The following is a 24,534-nucleotide window of genomic DNA, read 5'->3' on the forward strand; positions in this document are numbered from 1 at the left end:
GGCATAGAAAACAACACTGTGTAAAATTTCCCTACAAAGATAAGTATGAAGGGAAACCCTGCAAGAGCAGAGCAATCCCTATGAACAAAGAATATAGAGATCTCTGTCAAAAAGAGATACAAAGCCTCTTGGAAAGAAGATTGATTAGAGAATCCAACAGTCCTTGGAAATTCTATGGTTTTTATGTTAATAAACATTCAGAACAGTTAAGAGGTATCCCAAGACTGGTCATAAACTATAAACCTTTGAATATTGTCCTCTCAGATGATACTTACCCCATTACTCACAAAGGAAATCTTTTAGCAAGAATAGTAAGGGCTAAAGTATTTTCTAAATTTGATATGAAATCAGGATTTTGGCAGGTGGCAATTAATGAAGATGATAAGTTTAAGACTGCTTTCAGTGTCCCAACAGGACACTATGAATGGAATGTCATGCCTTTCGGACTAAAGCATGCCCCGTCCAAATTTCAGAAGGTTATGGATAGTATTTTCAAGCCATATTTTGACTGGTCACTAGTATACATCGATGATATACTTATATTTTCTAAAAACGTCCATGATCACTTTAAACATATCCAGAAATTTGTACAACTTGTCAAAACCAATGGATTGGTTCTTAGCAAGAAAAAGATTGAATTATTTCAGACAAGTATCAAGTTTCTTGGCCATACAAATAAAAATGGGTAGATCACTCTGCAAAAACATGCTCTGGAATTTGCTGATAAATTTCCAGATATTATCACTGACAAAACTCAATTACAGAGATTCTTGGGATGTTGAAACTATGTAAACAACTTTTACAAAGATTGCGCCAAAGATATATTATTACTCAACAAAAGACTGCAAAAACATCGAAAACCTTGGTCTGATGCCCACACTGAAGCTGTTAGAAGAATTAAAATGAAGGTAAAAACTCTTCCTATTCTTCATATCGCTGATGAAGATTCTTTCAAAATTGTTGAAACAAATGCCAGCAATGAAGGGTGGGGAGGAATTTTGAAGCAAAAGAAAGAAGGAAAAGAACAAATAGTTCAGTTTGTCTCAGGGACTTGGAGCCCACCTGAGAAAAACTATTCTACTATAGAAAAAGAGGTCAAAGCAGCATGGAACTGCATTGATAAATTTGATATCCACCTGATACACAAAAAGTTTCTCTTAAGAACAGATGCCTCTACACTAAAGAAAGTCCTTAGTAAAGCTATAAAGAAAGCAGGAGAAGCTAAGTTCGCAAGGTGGCAGGCTCTATTTGCAAATTTCGACTTTGAAGTCGAACACATCAAAGGCGAAAATAATTGTCTGCCTGACTTCCTAAGCAGAGAATATTTAAATCAGAAAGACACTACCATGGTGATAGTAACAGAATGGGACCCTTCCCAACATATAGAGACTCTGAGAAGTATTTCTGAAACACAGAACTGGGAAGAATATTGTTCCAAATGGAAACCAACATGGCAGCTAAGAAACACAAAAGTGCTCGATGCAAATTTGCAACCTCATTCAGATATTCAGCACTTAGTACCTGAAAGGAAAGTCTACCCCAAAGGTAGCAAATGGATACACGACATGGTGTATCAGAGGAGTATGATGGCCGCACATTTGGCTGAAGAATCCCTAAGCCAAAATTTTAGAGATATCACTGTGATCTGGACAGAAGGAAGCAACCAGAGGAGAATCTTCCACAAATATCTTGCCATAAATCGGACCAGATGGCCGGGATGGTACGACATGCCAGAAATGTGGCCACAGGGTAATCCAAGCATTATCTTCCCAGATACCATTTACAACTTTTCAGACTACAAAAAGTTGTGGTGGGACATCATGAATGTAGATGGAAAAAATGAAACTCACTACACAAGAGTGAAATTTGGGGCCACAGGGACCACACAAAGACAACGGCAAGGACCATGGCTTCAACAATGGTGGAACGATTTCGGCCTCAACAAGACTGTTATGGATCCTCTTTTCTTCCAGCGTGACTTTCAATATGAATGTGACACTTGTGGATTTTTAACTGAATGTTGGCATTCTCCATGTAAAACTGTTGGAGATGTCAATAATTATCAAGATAGTCAAATTCTTGGTTATTTTATGAAAAGACACCATGAATGGCTAGTCACGACTAAGATTAAACACCAAATCGTCTTAAGAAAGCCTATGATTGTACGAAGAATTTATACAAAGGCTTGGGATTCTTGTAGATATTCTCAATTAAGATTTCCAGGGGCCACACCCCTGGGGGACTAATGGTTCTCGTGGGCTTGTCCTTAAAGCTTCCACAGTGTAATAATGATGTCTAGTCACAAGACTAAATGTGACCAATTTTCTCGTGGGCTTTTTTGTTTAAAAGTATCCACTATGTAAAAGTTATTTACAGTACAATGTTTTCCATGGGATTTGTTCAAATCTTCCACAATGTAACTTAGTACGAAGATTCTTCAGTCACAAGACTCAGAGCACTTCTCTGACTTTTGGTAAGCTTTGAGCCACATCTCTTCGACTAACGAAAGATAGTACTGAATCTATCTGCCTATCTGTTAGATGTTTATCCCCTCATTTTCCTATATAAGGAAGGAGTAAGGCTCATTCTAGGCATTCGGAGTGTGAGTGTGATTTTGGTTATGTTTTTGAGTTTTTGAGTCCGAGGAGGAAGTTCTTGCTTCCATCTCTTTAGAGTCGGATCTAAGAATCCTGCACATCAGAGTGAGAGCTCTTGTGAGAACCTAATGTGGCTAGATTCTTAGGTTTTTGAAGTCTGTATGTTCTCGGAAGAATTCAAGTTCTAAGACAGAGTCTGTGAAAGGCCAGGAAGCCTTCAGATAGCTTCTTGCTTGACAAGTCGCAACATCTGATAAATGCCTAAACAATCTATCTCTGGAAAGGAGCTTCAAAAATTGTCTCTGAATTTGTAAAGAAACTTTTGCATAAATATATGAGTATCCATTTTCTGAGCATGATACATTCCGCTTGAATACATGTTTTGTGTTAAAACTGTCTGTTGAGGTAGTATCTGTGAGACAAGAGGTTCGCTGGAGGTTCGTCAAGGTCTAAGGAACACCAGTTTGTTAAAGGCAGGAGGCCGTGTGAAGGACGTTAGAGTGTGATAGTACTTACTTGTCATGTGAAGATGAAATCTTCACCTTGATTGCTTTGATGATGGTTGAAGAAGATATATGAGGGATTCTTCTTGAATGATCTTCGTTCGAATGAGAAAGCCTTTTCTTAATAGAAAAAGGTTGCTCCTTTTAATAGGGATGATTTGTCGCTTCCTTGGATGATCTTCTTCTTAGATAGGAGATGATCCTTGCTTGATTATAACTTTGAAGATGATAATGTCTTCTTCAATATGCTCTACCTTCTTTTGTAGGGTGGGTCAGAACTGCTTCAATCTTTTCCAAGATGATGAGATCTTCATTTTGATGTCCTTGAGTTTCATAGCTTTGTAGATATCTTGATGAGAGTCTCGTTTGTCTTTTGATGATGATGATGTGCAAACACAAGTTTTTGATATGGAGTTACCTTGTTGTTGTAGACTTGATCCTTTAATCTTGACAAAACCCTTAAACTTGTTTTCATGCCCTTCTTGAAGACTGATCCTTGTATGTCTCTTTTGTTGCCCTTCCTTTTAGCACCTTAGCTCTGATACCATGTTGAAGAATCTAGGGCAATTAGAGTTAATATGATTCTTTTTTCATGATAGCTATTTGAGATTTATTTAACTTTACTTCTTAGCACAATCTTTACTTGTTATTATTATTAGAGTGTGTCTTCTTAGATCATCAAATAGCTACCAAAACAAAGAGACAAGAACACATGATGTTTGGCTTTTTGCCAGGGCCAAAACCTCTCCCTCTTGGAGAGGAAAACCCACACAAAATTCTTCTTATAGAGATTCCAATTGACAAACACCAAGACCATGACCCTTGACCTATTATGCCACTCCAAGATCAAGACACCAATCCTCTTCTTTGTCACTGTTGAGATCATCATTATTGTTGCTCTATTGAGACCATCACTACTTCCCCATCAACACCATTGCCGCACCTTCACTGAGGTTTGCCCCATTACTGCTTTCTTCACTGAGATCTTCTCCTTGAGACTATGTCTCCTTCAAGATCGAGATCATAGCTATGCTTGTGACTGTACCTTGAAGTATGTCAAGACAGTGTGTGCTATACCGAGACCATAATTGAAGTCTTGATTGTATCTGGAGATATGCCGAGACAGAGTGTTCTCTGTTGGATAACATCATATATACTGAAATCATTATTGTGCTTTTCTTCCTATACCGAGATCTTCATGAGACTGTTCATTATGTCAAGACTATGATCATTAAGAAGCTTTACTTTTGAGTTACCCATCTGAGAGTTATAGGACTACTATACTCATCGAAGTACTGAACCACTACAGTTGACCCAAGTCCTAAGCCACTGTGATTTCCTCCAAAAATTATCAAATGAATCTGAGTTCTATGTGATTGTAATTATCCCAAAGTTTCAGAGATATTCGAGATTCTTGCTCCTCCTGTACCCATCCGAGATTGTAGAGACTTGTCTGAGATTTTTGTGTTTCCTGTGGTGACCGTAGAGGGGTATTTATAGTTGTCATGTCTCCATAAATAAGCCGACATTACAGTGTGAAATGTTGTGTCTATTTATTGAGCCAACATGACAATTATATATATGTTTTGAGGTCGACATGACTGTTCTCCTTATTGTTTTGTTGTCTGATGTCTTCAGGAGGATTGTGCTTGTCTTGGAGGGCTGATCTAGACTTGTATACATTTACATAGGCTCAAGAAGAGCTCCTTATTCATGACTTTGACTCTTTGACCTTAAATATAAATCCTAAGGCTCTCAATGGGAGCCATCTATAAACCTCTTTCTCATGAAAGCCATGCAGCAAGGTATAATAAATTCATTTTCTTATTTTACAAAAATCATAATATAGTGTCATGAAGACCAAACCTAGTTTCACTTTCTCCAACAGTCCCCATGTCGTAGATCTGACTCCATCTGGTGGGCTGAAACTGTCTTTTTGAGTAAGAGTGCATCCCTCTCAGCAATACTAGCTTTCCATCTAAGCCTGTAAACTCCATCTCTAACTTCTGCCAACCAGTTGTGACCCTCCCTAGTGAGTATAGCCATTGCACACCCAATACTACATTGGTGTCTGGAACATCAACTACAAAAAAGTGATCAATGGCTGGATAGTTCCCCATCACCACAGTCAACTCGAGGTCCTACTTCGTGCACTAAATGATTTGGTCTCCTGGCACCAACACGGAGAACCCCTCAAATGTCTCTATGTGGACGCCCCTACGATCCACCATCTGGGAATCAAAAAAGTTGTATGTGGCCCCACTTTCTACCAGGAATAACACTCGTTGCCCCTGCACCATCCCCTTGATCCTGAGTGTCAAATACATCAGTACTCCCTGAAGTGAAGCAAGAAATCCCCCTCATGGGGCAAATGGTCCTCCTCTAGGTGGTGGTGGTGGCGGTGCTCCCCCTGATGACGGTCCTTCGTCATCTTCCTGATCTGCGCCTACCTCACACTCCTCATCAAGCTCACTGTCCGAATACACCTCAATGTAGTGGGCCTTACCCCTAGTGCACTTGTGCTCGGGTGCCCAAAGCTCCTAGCACGTGAAGCACATCTTCCTCCTCCTGAGGTCTCTTCGGGTATCCTCACCCATCTAACCACGTCCTCCATCCATCGGAGCTGGTCTAGTGTCTCAGTTCCCCTGTGGGGCAATGCATCTAGTGGGGACAAAGGCCCAAGTCTTGGGAACTGCGTCAAAAATATCCTGGGTCCTAGAGATAGCATTCATCAATGATGTGGGCTTGTAGGCCCTCACCCAACCACGCAATGGCTCTGCAAGCCCCTCCACAAATAGCATGATCAGTCGGGCCTTCGAGATGTTGGTCACCATCGCCGCCAGTCTCTGAAACTCTGTAATGTAAGCTCTGCGCTATCGGTCTACCTCAGATGGGCTAACTCCCTGAAATGTAATTCTAGGTCTTTCTTGTCAAACCTCTCCAACAACCTCCGGGTGAACTCTATGTAAGAAGTGATGTGGATATGTCCCAACATGATTAGCCCATGGTACCACCACTCTTGGGCATCCCCCTCTAAGTGAAGAGTAGCAAATCAAATAGCATCGGTCTCCCGCATGGGGTTCAGGTGGAAGTATGTGTCTAACTTCTGAACCCAAGCCCTGGCTGAACTCTTGGCCGACCCATCAAAGTTAGGGAGTGTGACCTTCCCTGCTATCTTCTGCATCTCCTGGTTAGAGGGTCCCCCTTTGTAGTGTGCTCCAGCCCCAGTAGTACATCTCTCCTTGAGATGTATGTACTCCCCAAAAGACATCACCCGCTTAATCCAGGCATCCAACCCCTCATACTCATCAATACCGGATGCAACTGAATTGACCAAGTCTACAACTGGGTCTGGCTCCCTCTCCGGCTCTGGCTCATCCACAAAGTGAGGCATAGTGGGGCGTCCAACAAGCTCACGCTGTGGAGTGTGTGGAGGCTGATAGGTATGACTTCCCACTCCTGCTCTAGAACCTCCATCACCATGGAGCTCCCCCTCAAGCCTCCCATTCATTTGCAACCCCATCAACTACTGCGTCGTATCCATCATGAGTTCCCTTGCCTCAACATCTATTATTTGGTCCTCAACAACTCCTCCAAACTATAGTTTTGGCCCCCCTGCCTGGGCTACTCATTATCTCCCTAATTATCCATAAGGCCTCTAAGATGGTCCACCTCAGTATCTAAAAATGGATCTATTTCCTCTTCTCTACCTCGGCCCCTGCCTCTACCTCTACCTCTATGTTGATACACTGCTCCTGTAAATGGCCCTGTCAGCACCTGCTCTCAAACCTACAACGGGCCAAGAACATGCTTTGATACCACTATAATATTTCTAATGGAAAATTTTACAGCGATATTAAGCGAATTCAAGCAAATACAAGTGCATGCAGAAAAATTCCAACAACCATTAGACATCCACAAGAATTACACCAAAATGCTCCAAAACCAATGATTTTATTAATTCTTTGAGAGGGTACAATGTAAGAACAAGTGCACTTGGGCTTGCCAAAGCAAGTTAGACAATCCCAGGTGGTGAAATGATGTTCAGAAACAAGGAAATCGACCCCTCCTAAAAGGTACTGCGCTGGCCCTAGAAATTTTGCACTGCTGGCTAACTTGGAACCATTGTTTGGCCTTCAAAATATTCCCAGAAGTAAATCTGAGCTCCCCACCAAAAACCCAGAAAGGGTTTCCTCTAGTTTTGACACTCCAAAGTTGACCCCAAATTCCCAGCACTTCTCCACTGCCAGTAAATTTCAGTCTGCAGGAATTATTGTCTTTACAGCCCTGCAAAACAAGGTATAATCTCCTCTTGGCTCCCTTCTAACTCCCATAAAACAAACCAACTTCAAATCCCTCCAACCAAGACTACCCACAACAGCTCCACTCAATTACTGTGCAGGCCTAGGGCAGTGTTGCGTAGGCCCTGCAAGAGAAATTTGTATTGATGAAATGGGCTCTTTCAACTCCTGTAATTCCCTGTTGGAATTTCTGAGTTTAACTCGTTAGAAATTCTTCCTGTGCTATCTGATTTATTTCTTCCTACTCGTTCAATTACTTAACAGGTTATTTACCATGTAAATAATGAAAATAAATACAAGCATAGTATCAACACATACAGATCGTCAACTGAAGGTAAACAAGCACACAAGTGACACCATTGTTTTTGGACTAATGTCCCCGGAAGAACCCAATGCGGGAAAACTGGTGCAACTATTCAAAGGGTTTTATTATTATGCAGTTTCAAAATACAACCTGGGTGCTAGAAATGGCTCACCCAACAAAGAATGCCTTCGACAGTAGTACCTCTCAGTCGGAGACAAATATTCCGGCTAAACCACCGGATGAATGATCCCACAGCAACAATGTAGCTTCTGTTGCTCTGCATCACTGTGATAGGGACTGCGTCACCCTATCCGGCTCTCTAGCTCCCAGTCTGTCCCACGAAAAATCTCCCAGCGCTGCCTCTAGGCTCTGCGTCAGCCTATCTGGTCCAGCGTTAGCCTCTCTGGTCCAGCGTCAGCCTCTAGAGCCTCTGTGTCTCATATGTCGGCCCTCTCTGGCTCTACGTAGGTCCTGGCTGCCTCTTTGTGGCCTCTGGCTACCTCTGCATGGCCTCTAGCTAGCTCTACGTCAACCTCTCCTGGCTTCTGCGTTGATCCTCCCCGTACTCACTCTGCCTCTCTACTATGTATTCACTACCCCTGCAACTCTGATCACTCACTCAATTTCCTTAGCAAAACCTGTCCCAGAAAATCGAGTTCTTGATCTCTCTTGGGGTGTTCTCCAACTCACCCTCAAGCCTCCTCTTATACTTTTCCTGTTGGTCCTTCAATGGTCGAGATTAAATCTCTAATCAACGGCTAAGATTAGGTTTGGCTTGATCCATGACTTTTGGAACCTTCTAACCCAGTTTTATATTAATACCCGTTAATATTTTATTTTTCCTAAGTTTAGACTTAGGAACTCCATTAAAAATATTAATTATTTTAATATCTCCCCAACCAAGTACAATCTATCCAAACCATTTCTGGAGCTTGGAGATCTCATGTGCTTTAGCCTCTGCACCCATTTTCATGGCTAGAGCACATCCGATGCTACCCCAAATCAACTTTCCCTCCTCTCCTCCAACAAATTTGACAAGGAATGTCCAGCAAATTGTGTGGCTTCTAATTCTCGGCACCAACTCTCCAAGGGACTGCGTAGCTTCTGGTTCTGCATCCCAACTAAGCTCAAAAAATTTGTGGCACCTGTGCTATGCCTCTCCCTGCCTCCACAAGACAATGGTGATGACTTCCTAGGGTGGCACTCGTAGTCCACCGAAGAAAGGGTGAGTTTCCTCCTTGGGAAACTCTGGTGCTCAACAACACTTTGTGACTTAGCTGAACAGCTTGAGCAACAATAAAATTTTTCAAATGATCAAAATCCCCAAGTGATGTTACCTCCCTTCTATTTATAATTGTTGCTCCCTTCCTTCATGTGGGCCCCTTCACTAGAGAATTCGAACTCCTTCCTTAGCCATACAAATTTTCCCAACTAGGTAGTGCGTATTTCTTGGAGAGGTGGCCCCCTTGTCCTAAGTGCTTTTCCACCAAAACTGCCTTAGGCCCAATTTGACAAAAATGACCAAAATTAAAATATTCTTAACAAAATTATTTAGGAAGGGACAGTACATCTCCTCCCTCCTTTTAATATCTTTTCTTAGGGTGTGCAACAACTAGCCCTTGGGGAATTATTTCATTTCAAGACTACATGAAACCTCTTTGCAAACCCACATAAGACATAAAAATTCATATCTCAACTTTGACAAGGGCTCTCTTGGTGCTTTTTGTTGCCCCTTGCTCCATTAAGGGTGCTCTACAATCTCCAAGTACCAATTCATCAAATCTCCTCATGGATTCACACCCACAACTTTGGGTGCAAAGGCCACATCTTGGGTTCTTAGCCCACAAGTGACTATGTGATGCTAATTCCTCAACGACCCTGTCCCCTAATGTTTGGAGTATCTCCCAAGCTACCAATCTCAACACTCCCTCTTAGCAAGGGAGGTACTTCCAATACTAGGAAGAAACTCGTCACTGGTGACACTGGCCTATCTAGCGTCCATCACTGCAACATACTTTGTAGAATGAACCACATTATCTCTATAGTGCCTCTACCTCATCTCCTTTGAACCTAAATACCACAATACCTCCATAGGGTTGCTCCCTCTGAGTCTACCGATCTTCACTGGCTCAACCTGTTACTGATCTTATGTCCTATAAGGTAAGTCTGAGTTGCGGTCGAACACAGGCCATCATTACCGCAACTTAGTCCTGCAAGCACTCATCACCCTCGGTCAAACACAACTTGTGCACATGCCTCCAATCTCAGATGTGCAACATCACTCCCCAAAGAAGAAACTACCCTACCAACATCCTGCCCATCACATGAAGAAATCTTGATCATACCAATCTCGTCCATGCCAAAGCAATCCTTGAATTGTCCCAATGATCCATGGCATGTCAAAGGAAGTCCATGATCAGCAACCTGTCCATGCCAAAGGAAGTCCATGATCAACAACCTTCCCTAAAACAAACTGTTGTTCACCAGGTTCACCACCAATCCACTAGAAGTCCTAGCCTATCTCGTTGCCAAGCTAGTCAAGACCACATCTCCATGTCTTCAGTTGAAACCTTTGCTCCATGATCTAAACAATCTCAGCTCCCTCTCAGCCGCTTCGTTGTGCACACTCTGATTCACTGGACCTTCAAAGTAGCTTTGATACCATGTTGTTTTTCCACAGCACTGGAGAATCTAGGTTAAGGTCTTAGAATCTCTGACACTACCAATTCAAATGCTACAACAAACTACTCTTTACAGCGGAATATAAATAACAATAAATCAACACGTGCGCAAATAGACAGCCTTTCAGAATTTTTCAACAACCCAGCTTCATTATATTATCAATCTATAATAAAACAGCCTAGGGCTCTCGTACTAGGGATCATGACCCTCATAATATCACTGTTAAATTATGGTATGTTCTATGCTTAGAGCAGTTTACTTCTTTTCTTATTATTATCCACAGGTTAGCAATCACATGTACATTAAGTAAAGTGCAGATAGAACATTAAACGATCGACAGAAAACAAGCCAAGACAAGAGACACAAGATGTGGTGGCTAGAGAGGGACAAACCCCAATATGGGGAAACCCTTTGATCAAATCTTCCTTTATCTTCAATAATTCAGCAAAGAGAAATAGTACATAAATCTAATTTACATCAGCAGCAGCAAGCCCTAGATCAACCCTAAACTAGGGTAAACAATATCTTGCAAACCAACCGTCGGATTGCCTTAATTCCTTCACCAAAATGTATGGCCTTCTGAGGAGAGTCAATTCCACCTACAACGCAGTTCTGAGAGAGAGTCTGATGGTCAACACTGGTCAAACTTCCCATCTGTAGTTCTAGGGCTAAATTCTGCATCCTTCCTTCCACACGTGTGAGAGACAAGTCCCTTTCTGCGCAGTAGGAGAAGAGCCTCTTTTCTGTGCAAGAGAGAGAGGGAGATGTGATGAGATGAGTGTCCAAATGAGGAAAAGACCTCCCTCCTGTATTTATATACAAATGTTGATGATGAATAGATGTGTCTGTTGGGCTTCTGAGCCTAGATGAGTTGCTGGTCGACTTGATAATTATTCCATAATCAAAATAAATTCATACCTCCATAAATACTTATCGAAATCAGATGATCTTTATATCAATCCTACACCTCTCGATGAATAAGGTGACCCACATGGAGCTTGGCCCTAGTTGCCAATTTTAACACTCCCTCTCAACTAGGGAGAACTTCATCAACAATTCGTCTGTCTGTTGTTACTATTCATCCATCAAATGCACTGCCCCATACAGCTTGACCCCTGCTCTGCTCTGCTCTGTTCTGCCTTATGCTAATCTGCTCTGCTTGAATTATGAAGAAGAAGAAGTGATCGAGGATGTATCAGACCATCCTCCACTGACTCAAAGTCAGTCTCAAAGTGTGTACCACTAGTCCCAGACCAGTCCTCAACCGATCCGAAGTCAGTGTCATTGTGGGTACAACTCCTACCACTAGTCCTAGACCAGTATCATTGATCCCAGATCAATGAAGGCCATCCTAGCATAGGGAGTACGGTAGATACAGCGATGCATCCATCGGTACTACTATGGTCCCTATCCTCATTCCCCTGCTCATTGATCAGATGAGAGGTACTTCCCATGAGTCCCAGACTGCATGGGTAGGATGCCTTGACAGGAGAATTAATCATCCTGTCCACAGGAGAGTGAATCATCCTGTCCCACAACAAAGCGAATCATCTTGTTCCACAAGAGAGCGAATCATCTTGTCCACAGGAGAGCAAATCATCCTCTCCACAGGAGAGCGAATCATCCTGTCCCACAAGAGAGGGAATCATCTTGTCCACAGGAGAGCAAATCATCCTATCCACAGGAGAGCGAATCATCCTGTTCCACGATCGCCATGGAGAACACATCATCTAGGTCCACAGGAGAACTAATCATCCTATTCCATAGTCGCCACGGGGTGTTACAAGGGAAGGTTGAACCTTTTACCCTGTACCAAGTGCACCAACAGGGGATGGTGAGTCACCCTGTGGTCATATGTCGCTCCAAGAAGTACCCCGCGCCCCCCCGGAGCTCCCAGAGCTCAATGCATCATACAGGACCCTCATCAGAGGGTCTTTGAACAACACCAAGTCGTTCTCGGAAGGTCAGGAATTTGACCTTTCCTAGGGGCTTTGTCAGAATATCAGCGACCTGTTCATTTGTACCAATATGTTAGAGCCTTATTGCTCCTCATTGCACCATATCTCAAATATAGTGATACCTAATATCGATATGCTTAGAGTGGTCATGAAATATAGGATTCTCTGATAAACGAATCCCACTCTGGTTGTCACATAGGATCATGGTTGTATCCAATGTAAATCCAAACAGCTCACTAAAGAGCTTTCGCAACTAGACTGCCTCACAGGAGGCCATGCTAGTAGCAATATACTCTGCTTTGGCAGTGCTCAAAGCCACCGACTTCTGCTTCCTGCTCATCCAGGATAATGAAGCAGATCCCAAAGGGAAACAGCACCCGAAAGTGCTCTTACGGTCCACCAAACTGCCTGCCAATCAGCATCAGTGTATCCATGTAGTCTCACATCCCCGGCAGTGTATCTTAACCCATATGTAATTGTGCCACGAAGATATCTTAACATATTCTTGGCACCAATCCAATGTATGTGGTGAGGTTCAACCATATGTTGACTCAATGTGTTGACTGCAAAGCATATGTCTAGACAGGAGTTCACTAAGAACATTAATGCTCCCACGAGTTGACGATACTCGGTGGAATTCCATAAAACAAGTCCAGTAGCACTACCGTTTAACTTCTTGAAGTCAAGCTCCATCGGGGTAGTTACGGGCTTGTAGTCCACCACACCGAATCTTTCCAATATCTTCACCACATATTTTCCTTGAGATAGGAAAATTTCCCCTGGCTTTTGCCAAACTTCAAGTCCTACGAAATAGTGCATCAATCCTAGGTCCTTCATTTCAAATTCAGAAGCCAACTCCCTCTTACATTTGTGAATAAGAGGGTCTGCACCTGTTAGAAAGAGGTCATCCACATACAGCACCAGTATGAGAGGTTTGTCATCTTCAACCTTAAAGTAAAGGTTAGGATCGGCTTCACTCCTAGTGAATCCTAGCTTCATCAAGTAGCTATTGATCCTCTCATACCATGCTCGAGGTGCTTGCTTCAGCCCATAGAGAGCCTTCTTCAACCTGCATACATGAGATTTTCGATCATAAATCTCAAATCCTTCGGGTTGCTCCATGTAGACCTCTTCTTTGATCGAACCATGCAAGAACGCGGTCTTGACATCCATTTGATGTAGGTTCCATCCTTGTGAAGCCGCAAGGGCTATGATCGAGCGGATGGTGGTATATCTGGAAACAGGTGCAAATATCTCGTCATAGTCTATACCTTCCTTCTGGGAGAAGCCACGAGCGACAAAACGAGCCTTATACTTTTCCGTACTTCCATTTGCTGCATGCTTTATCTTGTAAAGCCATTTAGAAGTTACAACTTTCTTGTCTTGGGGTTTAGCAACTACTTCCCAAACATCATTCTTCATAATAGACTCATATTCTTCGGTCATAGCATCCTTCCATACTTGATGCTTGACGGCATCTGAGAATGATGAAGGCTCATTTTGTATGATCGTGCTCATGATGGTCAGGTATCCCTGATACCTGTTAGGTTTCTTACTTTCACGGAAGGTTCCTCGGGGTGCAGTGTGTCCTTCAGCATCATCGAGTAGCCCCCTAAGCCAAGAGGGCCTCTTCCTAGAAGAGGAAGGTTCAAGTGGATCAATAGGATCCATGGGTTCATCCACATCGGGCATTGTTACATCATCTTTTTCTTTTGGTTCCCTGGTGTTAGCTTCTTGGGAGCTCCTTAAAGTAGGAAGATTGTTCACCTTGCTGAGAGCCATATCTTCGTCAAAGTTGACATCATGACTAATCAAGACTTCCCTTTGACCGGCTACATAGATTCTATAGCCCTTAGTATTTTTACCATAGCCCACGAAGATTCCTTTCTTTCCAGATGCACCCAATTTATTCCTTTTCTCTTTCAGCACATGAAAATATACAAGGCTTCCAAAAATTCTAAAATGAGATACGTTAGGTTTCTTACCGGTGAACATTTCTTCAGGAGTCTTGGAACCCAATGCTTGATGAGGGCATCGGTTTTGTACATATACAGCGGTGCTTGCAGATTCGGCCCATAGAAACTTTGGAAGTCTTTGATCATGGAGCATGGCACAGACAGCTTCCACAATCGTACAATTCTTCCTTTTCCGCCACACCATTCCGTTCAGGAGTATATGGTGTAGTAGTCTCCCCCTTAATGCCAACCTCTTTACAAATGTCATGAAACTCATTAGATTCATATTCAATCCCATTACCAGTCCTTAAGATCTTGATCTTCTTTTCAGTTTGATTCTCGATCAAGGCTTTGAAGTGTCGAAACCAAGAGAACACTTCATCCTTCTTTTTCAAGAAGTATATCCAAGTCTTTCGAGAATAGTCATCTATAAAAGTAAGGTAATATGAATATCCTCCCAAGGAGTTCACAGGCATCATACCAGATATGTCTGAGTGAACCAACTGTAATATATCGGAGGTCTTGCTTTGGCTTGAGGGGAATGGTCCCCTTTTGAGCTTTCCTTCGGCACATCTCGGACATACACCTTCTTTCTCTACTCGGAATTCAAGCATCCCTGTCACCATTTGTCTCACATCGAGTAGAGATTTATAATGAAGGTGGGAAAACCTCCGATGCCAAAGTTCGGACTGAAGAGATGTGTCACAAGACATGACACCTAGCGGACTTCCATCGACCTGATATAATGAATCAACTCGAAACCCAAGAGTGAAGGCATCTTTAATTTTTCCACACACGTACCTTGCCATCGCTGAAGGTCACCTTGTAGCCTTTGTCTTCCATTGCCGAGATGGACACCAGGTTCTTTTTGAGGTCTGGTACATATAATACATCTTGTAAGTGGATCGTATTACCTTGATTCCATTTAAGAGAGACATTGCCTACACCTTTCACGAGATATTTCATATTATCTCCAAGGACAATTTTCAGGTTAGTTTCTTTCTCTATCAGATTATGGAGAACTTCTTTGTAACCAGTGAAGTGCCTTGAGGCACCACTATCAATAAACCAATTTCCCAGCGAGTCCGGAGGAGCAGAGGTAGATAGAGTAGCTGGTAGATAATATTCATCATGTTTATTGTCAACAGTGTTAGATTCATACCTGGAATTTCTAGCCTTCTTGAATGGTTGTCCTCTTCCTTGATTTCCAGCACTCCTTTTACCTCTGCTATTAGATTTTCCATTCCTTTGATTGCCATGAGAGGGATTTTGATCGTTGTCCTGGTGAGAGTTCCTTCTATCAGGGCATTCCCTTGCATAGTGACCTGCTTTATCGCAAATGTAACATCGTCCTTTTCTTCCACCCTTAGGTCCAGCCTTTCTTTTTGATTTAGTCCCGGAATTATTTCTTTTCTTAGCATGAGAAGAAAAGGCGGTAGGAGGACCTTTAGGCATGGGCATTTCTTGCTCTTCTATCCTTGTTTTTTCTTGAATGCATCTTGCCATTAATTCCTCAAAACCAGGAATTACGTTATTGTTGAGAAGAGTAGTCCTGAACACGTACCATTTGGATCGTAATCCTCCAAGGGTTGAGAGTGCCATTTCCCTATCAGTAATAATTTCTCCAATAGATAGGAGATCGTTGTTGAGCTCAGTGATTCTTAAGAAATATGCTTGCATGCTCTCATCTTTCCCCTTCTTAATTTCCTTCAGTTTATTTCTATGAAACAAAACTTGATTTGCATCATTAACTTTAAATAAACTCACCAGTGTATCGTAGATTTCCTTGGAAGTGTTCAGATCAGAGATGTAGGCCACCAAACGTTTGTCGATAGAGTCCCGGATGATCTTCTTAGCTTTTACTTCCCCCTTGGTCCATTTGTTCCTAGCAGAAGCAGATGCATTTGATGGAGGCTCAACAATTCTGCCTCTCACATGGTCCAACACTTCATGTTCTTCTAATGTTAGATCGAGAGACATCTTCCATCCGTGGTAGTCAGATTTCTCACGATGCTTATCTTCAGCAGGGAAGTGTGTTGAGGACCCCATAGTTCTTCCAAGATAGCCTTGTCAATCTTCTCTTCGGTGATTGCTCTTGCTCTTGCTCGGACTTTGTCTTCACCTTAGCTCTGATACCATGTTAAATTATAGTATGTTCTATGCTTAGAGCAGTTTACTTCTTTTCTTATTATTATCCACAGATTAGCAATCACATGTACATTAAGTAAAGTGCAGATAGAACATTAAACGATCGACAGAAAACAAGCCAAGACAAGAGACACAAGATGTGGCAGCTAGCCAGGGACAAACCCCAATATGGGGAAACCCTTTGATCAAATCTTCTTTTATCTTCAATAATTCAGCAGAGAGAAATAGTACATAAATCTGATTTACATCAGCAGTAGCAAACCCTAGATCAGCCGTAAACTAAGGCAAACATCTTGCAAACCGACCGTTGGATTTCCTTGATTCCTTCACCAAAATGTACGGCCTTCTGAGGAGAGTCAGTTCCACCTACAACGCAGTTCTGAGAGAAAGCCTGATGGTCAACGCTGGTCAAACTTCCGATCTGCAGTTGCGGCCCCAAATTCTATGTCCTTCCTTCCACACGTGTGAGAGAAGAGTCCCTTTCTGCACAGTAGGAGAAGAGCCTCTTTTCTGCGCAGGAGAGAGAGAGAGATGTGATGGGATGAGTGTCCAAATGAGGAAAAGACCTCTTGTATTATATAAAAATGTTGATGATGAATAGATGCGTCTGTTGGGCTTCTGAGCCTACATGAGTTGCTGGTCGGCTTGATAATTATTCTATAATCAAAATAAATTCATATCTCCATAAATACTTATCGGAATCGGATGATCTTTAGATCAATCCTACACCTCTCGAGGAAAGGAATCTTGGAAAAATATTATCAGCCATGAATAAGGTGACCCACATGGAGTTTGGCCCTAGTTGCCAATTTTAATAATCATTGATACAAGAATACAAACTAGGGTTTGGTGTTAGTCCTTCGACAACCAATCTACCCTGAACAAGACAACTCTTGACCTACTTGCTGGTGTGGCGCCCCTCAACCCTTTCAATCCACGTGTCTTGAACACATCTACCGATCCTTTTGCTCCCAATCTGCAACAACACCAATCTACCTCTAGCAATGATCCACGTCCTTTAGGTCACTAAACAAGGCTCCAATCTTCTCTCTAGTTGCTCATTAGTCCATTAATGAATCCAACTCATAGGGTCTTCTTGTGAGTTGTTCACAACAACTCCGTTTGTGAACAACTCCTAGATTGCCCACTGTTGCTCCTCAGCTCTTAGGGACTTCTTGCCTCTATTGTCTTCCTGTGCTGCTCCAATGAGGCGAACTTAGGGCATGGAAGGTTGCCCTCTATCACTACAAGATGTGCTTCTCTTCAGTAAACTTGGGCTGCCCTCTATCACTGCTCCCTTGGCTACCTTCTTTTGTCCTTCAAAGATCAGTCCCTGAGCTTCCCTTCTTCGGCCCTTTTAATAGCTTCTCTTTGTCCTTCAAGGGGTTGTATTTAGGGCTTGACAGACCTCCCAAAAATGTTCCTTTTGGTTGCTCCAAATATTGTCCAAAATTATGACAACCATCCACTAACAAAACATCAATTCAAAAAGGGTTAACATACCTTGTTCCTCAAAGTACTTATGCCCTTCTTGACCTTGGCCTCTGTGCACAATTCTGAGACTCTCGTCCCTCTATTAGGGCTGAGTGTAACTATTATTACAGCTCCACACTTGGCCTCAATTCTCCTCAAGATAATTGAGGCTATCCTTCCTCTACAAGTCCCTTCCTTTGTTGGCCTTTAGGACATGTTCCAACTCACTGTTACATCTTTTCGGCCCTCACTGTTACAGCTTCTGGCCTAAACTAGAGCAATCACAGAAGGTTTTGGGCCAGTTACCAGGGCAATGTTTGGGATGTAATTTCTAGGACAATGATCTCCAAAAACCCTAAATATTCCACAAAATTATTAAGGACACAAGTGATTTCACATATCTATATCATTATATATATGAGACTGTTGTGAAAATTCCTATCCTCAAGAAACCCCTACTGCAGCAAAACTAAATTTACTTCTCCTACTTGATTTTAATATACATTATCAAGTTATTTTCTGAATACTGAAGTAAATTATTTCTACAGCCTACACTACTTTAAATTTGATTACATGAAACAAAAAACTGAGCAAAGAACAAGATACAAAGGACACATTTATTTTTGGACAAAATAGTCCCCAGAAAAACCCAATGCAAGAAAACCGGTGCAACAGCTCTGAGGGTTTTCTATTATTAAGAAGTAGTTATGAATACAATGTTGGATGCCCTCTCGGCAATCCAGTTACAGAGAAAAATATAATGGTGGAAAATTGAGTGAGATTACTTCACTTCACCTGGCAATTTCCGACTGATCTGATAGCAGAACTGGCTAACCCCGACTATCTCTGCGTTGGCCCTGCATAGGCCCTGCATCAGCCTTGCAGGCTCTACGTCAACCATGCGCTGTCTCTGCTTCCTTCAGCGTCAAACTTCCCGTTGTTCTGGCAATTTCCGACTTTCTGTTTGAGGGCAGCTTCACTTCTACGCTGGCCCTTCTGGCTCTACGTCAAGCCTGCGTGAGCCCATATTGGCCCAGCGCTAGTCCTTCTAACTGCTGTGCCGGCTCCACTAGTGGCTCTCTGCCTCTCTGTCCAGTATTCCCGAACTATCCCTGCCCCTTTACTGCAGAATGATCACTCAATTCGAAATCTCAGCGTCCTAGCCCCAGAAATCAAACTCCAGATCAATCCATTCTCTCTGTGTGTGTTGGAATGAACCCCAAGCCTCCTTCTTATATTTTTCTCGTTGAGACTTCAACGGCCAAGATTAAGTCTCTAATCAACGGCAAAGATTAAAACTTGACTTGATCCGCTTTCTAGAACATTCTCACCCATATTTTGATTAATACCTATTCATACTTTAATTTTCCTAAGTTTAGACTTAGGAACCCATTAAAAATATTAATTATTTTAATAAAATACAATCCGGGTGGAATTTCACCAAACGGTTTCTGGGTTCTTTAAAACTCACGTGTCTTAGCCTCTCCACCAATTTTCATGGCTAGAGCACATCTGATGGTACCAAAAACTAACAATTGTTTCATCCTGCAATACATACCCATTTAATTTATAAGTGATACTTTAGAGTTTTCTTTCTAATCATTACGTTGATTTATTGTTTTACCAGAAGTAGTTTTGAAATCAATTCATAACTTGAATTGTTGCACATAAATTTTGTACAACTAAACATAAATCCTAGATATAGATTCTGAATACTAATGAACAATCACAAGAATGTATGACAAAATAATGAATATAACCATTAAGTCTAGATTTTTAAGTTTTGGATTTTGATGAACGGATCTTATCGACTAAATTGAATAAGCTTGTATTTTTAAGATAACTCCCATCGAAACACATAATTTGTATCTCTTTTTGCAGTAATGAGAATACAAGATACATTTTTCTGTGAAAAAAAAGACTAATTTTCTGAATTCACTTCTGCTCCTATTTTTCATCATGCTTCTGCCCCCTCATTTCAATTCCATAAATCTAATTTACTTTCTCTGACATATCCATCCCCTGATTCACACGACATATATGTTCATCAATATTCAAATTTGATTGACAAAAAATATATAGAGGAATTATACCTTCGAAGGATGTGCGATTCATTGATGGAATATGCAGGCATCGAACCTCAAACAATCTGCATACAGAAAAAAATATCAGTATTTAGAAGAACTCATAGATTGGTATTAATTATACTTAAAAAGAACCCTATTGTCATATTTCATTTGAATATTTCATTAGACACTGGGAATATTACACTTGAAGGAAACTTACTCTCCAAGAGACTGGTGCTGCAATGCCATTCCAAAACCGGTTCCATCTATGCCTGCACATTTACACAAGAGTTGAGAGATGTGCTGCAAACAAATCTTGAAAAGATTCTAACCTACTTAACAATGACAGTTTTAAGATAATCAATTATCAAATTTTGCCAGTAACACCTTGCCTCACTAGTGAGGTTGATGGACTATTAAGATATCCAGCAGGGTTCCATTCTTGTTGTGCTATGCCCCTTAATGACATATCAGAAAGGGATGAGTCCGGGTGCAAATTTAAACTAATTTTTGGTGGAATACATACCTCTCAGACCCGGCACTTAAGCAGAAGGGAGTCTGTGTTATGTGGTGCAAACCCAAATCTCAGAGCAAGTTTCTCAAAGAAACTTCCAAAAACAATATTTATCAGAGTTTCACGAAAGGACTGTCCACCAATAGTTATTTAAGCTAGGGAATAGTGATCCCTTCCCTTCGTTGGGGAAATATTGAGAACTCGGAAGGAACTTATTAAGCCCACAAGCCCCTTTGCTTAAAAGATTCAACTCAACATTGTAAACTTGTAATGAATCTCCAATAGTGAATAGTGTCTGCCAAAGCTGTTTAACATGAGTGGTCCTTTTCCTTATATTGTATGGACATAACTCTGTTCAAGTACACACAATAATTTCTGAAAACAGAAGTACGAGCATTGATTGCAGTTCAGTGAAATCAATATAAATTATTGTGGAAGGTTTTATTTTTGGTTCTTTTCCCAATATATCATTGTTGGGGTGGATACCCTTGAGCCATTCTCAGTAGATGTTAAATAAGTTCAGGCCTCAAAGTATAGTTTCTGGATAGGTTCTTGATTAAAAAGGATGTTTGTCCAAATAAAAATGGTCGTTTTAACCATAGCTGGAAAAAATGTTGTTGCTTCCAAGTTCGTAGTACTCCCCTGTCAAACCCAGATCATTGCTGCTGCCAAGATTTGACTCTCTGTGGGAAAGTCATGTTGGAAATACTGAGAGGGAGTTGAATCAGTGTTTCTTTCAATTGTTATAATATGCCAGTTTAGATTTGTTAATTTTAATTAACAGTGATATGTTTAATGCTTATAACAATTACTTCAATGTTCCACATAAGCCCAATTAACAATTCCACTTAGGTTTCCAATTGCAATCACATTAACCATTAACACATTGACAGTAACTGTATATAGAACATAAACAATAAATGCAGAAGACAAGCCAAGACAAGAGAACACAAAAATTTGGCTCAAGCCAAGGAAAAACCCCAAGATGGGGAAAACCCTTGATCAATTCTTTTTATTATAAATATCAAATGTTCAGCGGAGAGAGAGTACAATAATACAAAGTCAAAGTCAAAATTGACTTGCTAATTTGATGATCCAATACCAAACATCTTGAAATTTCTGAAATGGGTATAGATGGAAACGCAACCCCCAAAAAATGGAAATGTCGAGCGAAATGTCATATATGTGTGTGTGTGTGTGTGTGTGTGTGTGTGTGTGATTTTTTTATAAATAAGTTAATAACACATCTTGTAAGAAAAAAAGGAATGAGACACATAAATGACATTTTAGAAGGAAAAGCCAGTCTATGTTAACTCTCATAGATGATTAAATGATTCAAAATCCAATATTATCATTTATAAATGAGGTTGTACATCCAAGATTCGAAAATCAGCCTTTATACATGAGGCTTTACATCCAAAATCAACCTTTATACGTGGCTATATGTGCTAAAAATGAAACATAACATACGCTAATGACAAGTACAATTACATATCTTATAATCCTAATCTTCATCTTCATTAACAAAAATAGAACAAGTTTTTTTAGCAGAACTAGAGCATGGATTGATTAGAGATAAATTAGTTTGTGGAGTGATTAGACATAAAATTTAGTGTTATATTAAATCTATTTTGGCCATAGAAGAGCCCCACAACCTTCTTGGGTGCTTGAGTGAGCCCACAAAAGCAAAAAGTCACCAAAATGGGTCAAAATTGGCCAGAAACGTGGCAAATTTGAGTTGAAACGCCATATAAATGTTTCAACAGCGTTTCTGTGGCATTTCCAAATCACGAAATGCCACCTAGACATTTCAACCGCATTTCGCTCGCATTTCGGCGTTTCAAGGAGTTTCAGGTATGGGGATGCCACCTTGGGGACCGTTTTCTGCAACATAGCAGTCCAAATGCCAAACAAACAGCCCAGTCAAATCTGCAATATCTGCACTCTGCCAACAGCAGCCAAACTCCGCCCTAACCATAAAGTCAATAGCAGTGAAAGGCTGTTCAAACTCTTCCAAAACAGTATGGTCAAAGGAGAGAGGAACTCGGCCTCTCTTGATAACCAAACAGCAGCAAAACAGTCAACTTTGGAGTGGTCATACCTAGTCAAACAAAAGATCAGCTTTGAGGTCAAACAGTCACTTCAGCCCTGTGGTCAAAGTTCAAACCTAGTTAAACACCCCAGATGACCTCAATTTTTGTGCCCAACAATGCGGCCTCACCAGACAGAGATATGCCCAAAAGATCGAAGTCAAAATCTGCTCAGATAGTCAAATTCAACACTGGTCAAAGTTGCAGACAGTGCAGATTTTCGGCCACTTGTAATTTCGTCCTCCTTCCTTACACATGTAAAGAAATTCCTGTAATTTTCAGAGCTATCGAACCCAATAACAGAAGTGAAAATGTGTATTGATGAGATGCCAAAATGAGGGGACCTTAGGTTATATTTATAGTGGTTGTCGTCGATGAAGAGACATGTCTTTTCATCCGTGGGCCGACATGAAGGGGAGCCAACCTAAGCCGACCTGAAAAAGAAGCATTTGTAGGAGGACAAAAAATTCTAATATTTCAAATGAAGAATGATGCCATCAAGTGTGTTTCAAAGGTGAAGAGTACCATCAAAAGAGGGGCTGCCAAATGAGGGAATTAATCCCTAGTTGGAAACTTTAACAATCCCTCTCAACTAGGGAGTAATTTCACTTGTCAATGTCCATCCATCATAATGCCATCCTGATCATCATGTACTATCTTTGCATCTCATCTCGTCTCTACTGAAGATTGATATAGATAATAAGAAAGATCGATTGAGAGTGATTCACAAGACCTTACCACTCTCTGCTGACAAAAGTTGGTCCACATAACCAGGTGTAGAACCCTAATTGGACTTGATCTTGAGCGATCAAGTTGTTGAACACCATGCATCCTAGACATAGGGAGTACGACAGTACACAATTTGTCCATCTGTAGTGCTATGGTCTCTATCCTCTTTTCCCAACTCATTAGCCAGATAAGAGGTACTTCCCAAGAGTATCAGACTACATGGGTAGGATGTATGTCAGGGCATTCGCAGGAGAAAGTGAACCACTCATCCTGCTCATATGCCATAGGAGAAAGTGAACCACTCATCCTATGCATATGTCATCAATCGTAGGGAAAGGTGAACCACTCACCATACACACATGTCAACCACCATAGGGGAAGGTGAACCACTCACCCTATGTGTCATCTGCCACTATATATGTATATATCATACTGGGGTATATACTCATAAGGGAAGGATGAACCACTCACCTTGTACATAGCGAACCTATAGGGGAAGGATGAACCACTCACCATATTGTCACACATAGCTCCAAAAAGTACCTGAGGCCCCCTAGGAGCTCCAAGAGCTCAATGTTCAACTGGGACCCTCATAGAAGGGTCGTTCCACGACTCCCAACCTCTCTCTGAAGGAAGATAAACTTGACCTTACCAAGAGGCTTTGTAAGGATGTCAGTAACCTGCTCATCCATCCTGAAATGATGGAGCTTGATTGCTCCCTGTTGTACCATATCAGTGGTACCTGATGTCAATATGCTTGGAGCAATCATGGAACACAGGATTCTCGAAAAAGAAAATCCCACTTTGATTATCACAATATACAACAGTGGTTTCAAGCATGTTCTTAGATGGTTCTCTGAAGAACTTCCTCAACCAAATGGCTTCATAATAAGCCATGCTTGTTGCTTTATACATTCAGCCTCAGCGGTGCTCCCAGAGCAACAGACTTCAGTCTTTGATTCATCCACGAAATAAAAGTGGATCCCAAGAGATATAACACCTAGATGTGCTCTTTCCATTCACCACACTTTTAGCCCAGCCAACATCGCAATATCCATAGAATCTTAGATTCTTGAATCCCAACAGTGTACCTCAAACCACAGTTAATTGTATCACAAAGATATCTCAATAAGCAGTTATCGAATATATGAGGCTTAACCATAAATTATCTCAAAGTCTTCATAGCACGGAATATGTTTGATCAGGTGTTAACA

At 41.4% G+C, this 24,534-nt stretch overlaps 1 protein-coding gene across 5 annotated transcripts in view; it reads right to left on the reverse strand.

Moving 5' to 3' along the window:
- The window catches only part of LOC149214595 (phytyl ester synthase 1, chloroplastic-like), a 417,560-nt gene that overhangs the window by 322,326 nt on the left and 70,700 nt on the right, over positions 1–24,534 (reverse strand). For all 5 annotated transcript variants that reach the window (XM_089392341.1, XM_089392342.1, XM_089392345.1 and 2 more), the window contains exons 2-3: positions 20,208–20,259; positions 20,015–20,070 (exon numbers count right to left, since the gene is read on the reverse strand). In XM_089392341.1, the coding sequence (XP_089248467.1) occupies positions 20,015–20,070; positions 20,208–20,259 (108 nt within the window). The remainder of the gene's footprint in view (positions 1–20,014; positions 20,071–20,207; positions 20,260–24,534) is intronic.

This window comes from Pinus tabuliformis, chromosome 1_1 (assembly GCF_031772625.1).
Source record: "Pinus tabuliformis cultivar Carrire ecotype Pingquan chromosome 1_1, CPIR1, whole genome shotgun sequence".
NCBI classification, from domain to species: Eukaryota; Viridiplantae; Streptophyta; class Pinopsida; order Pinales; family Pinaceae; genus Pinus; species Pinus tabuliformis.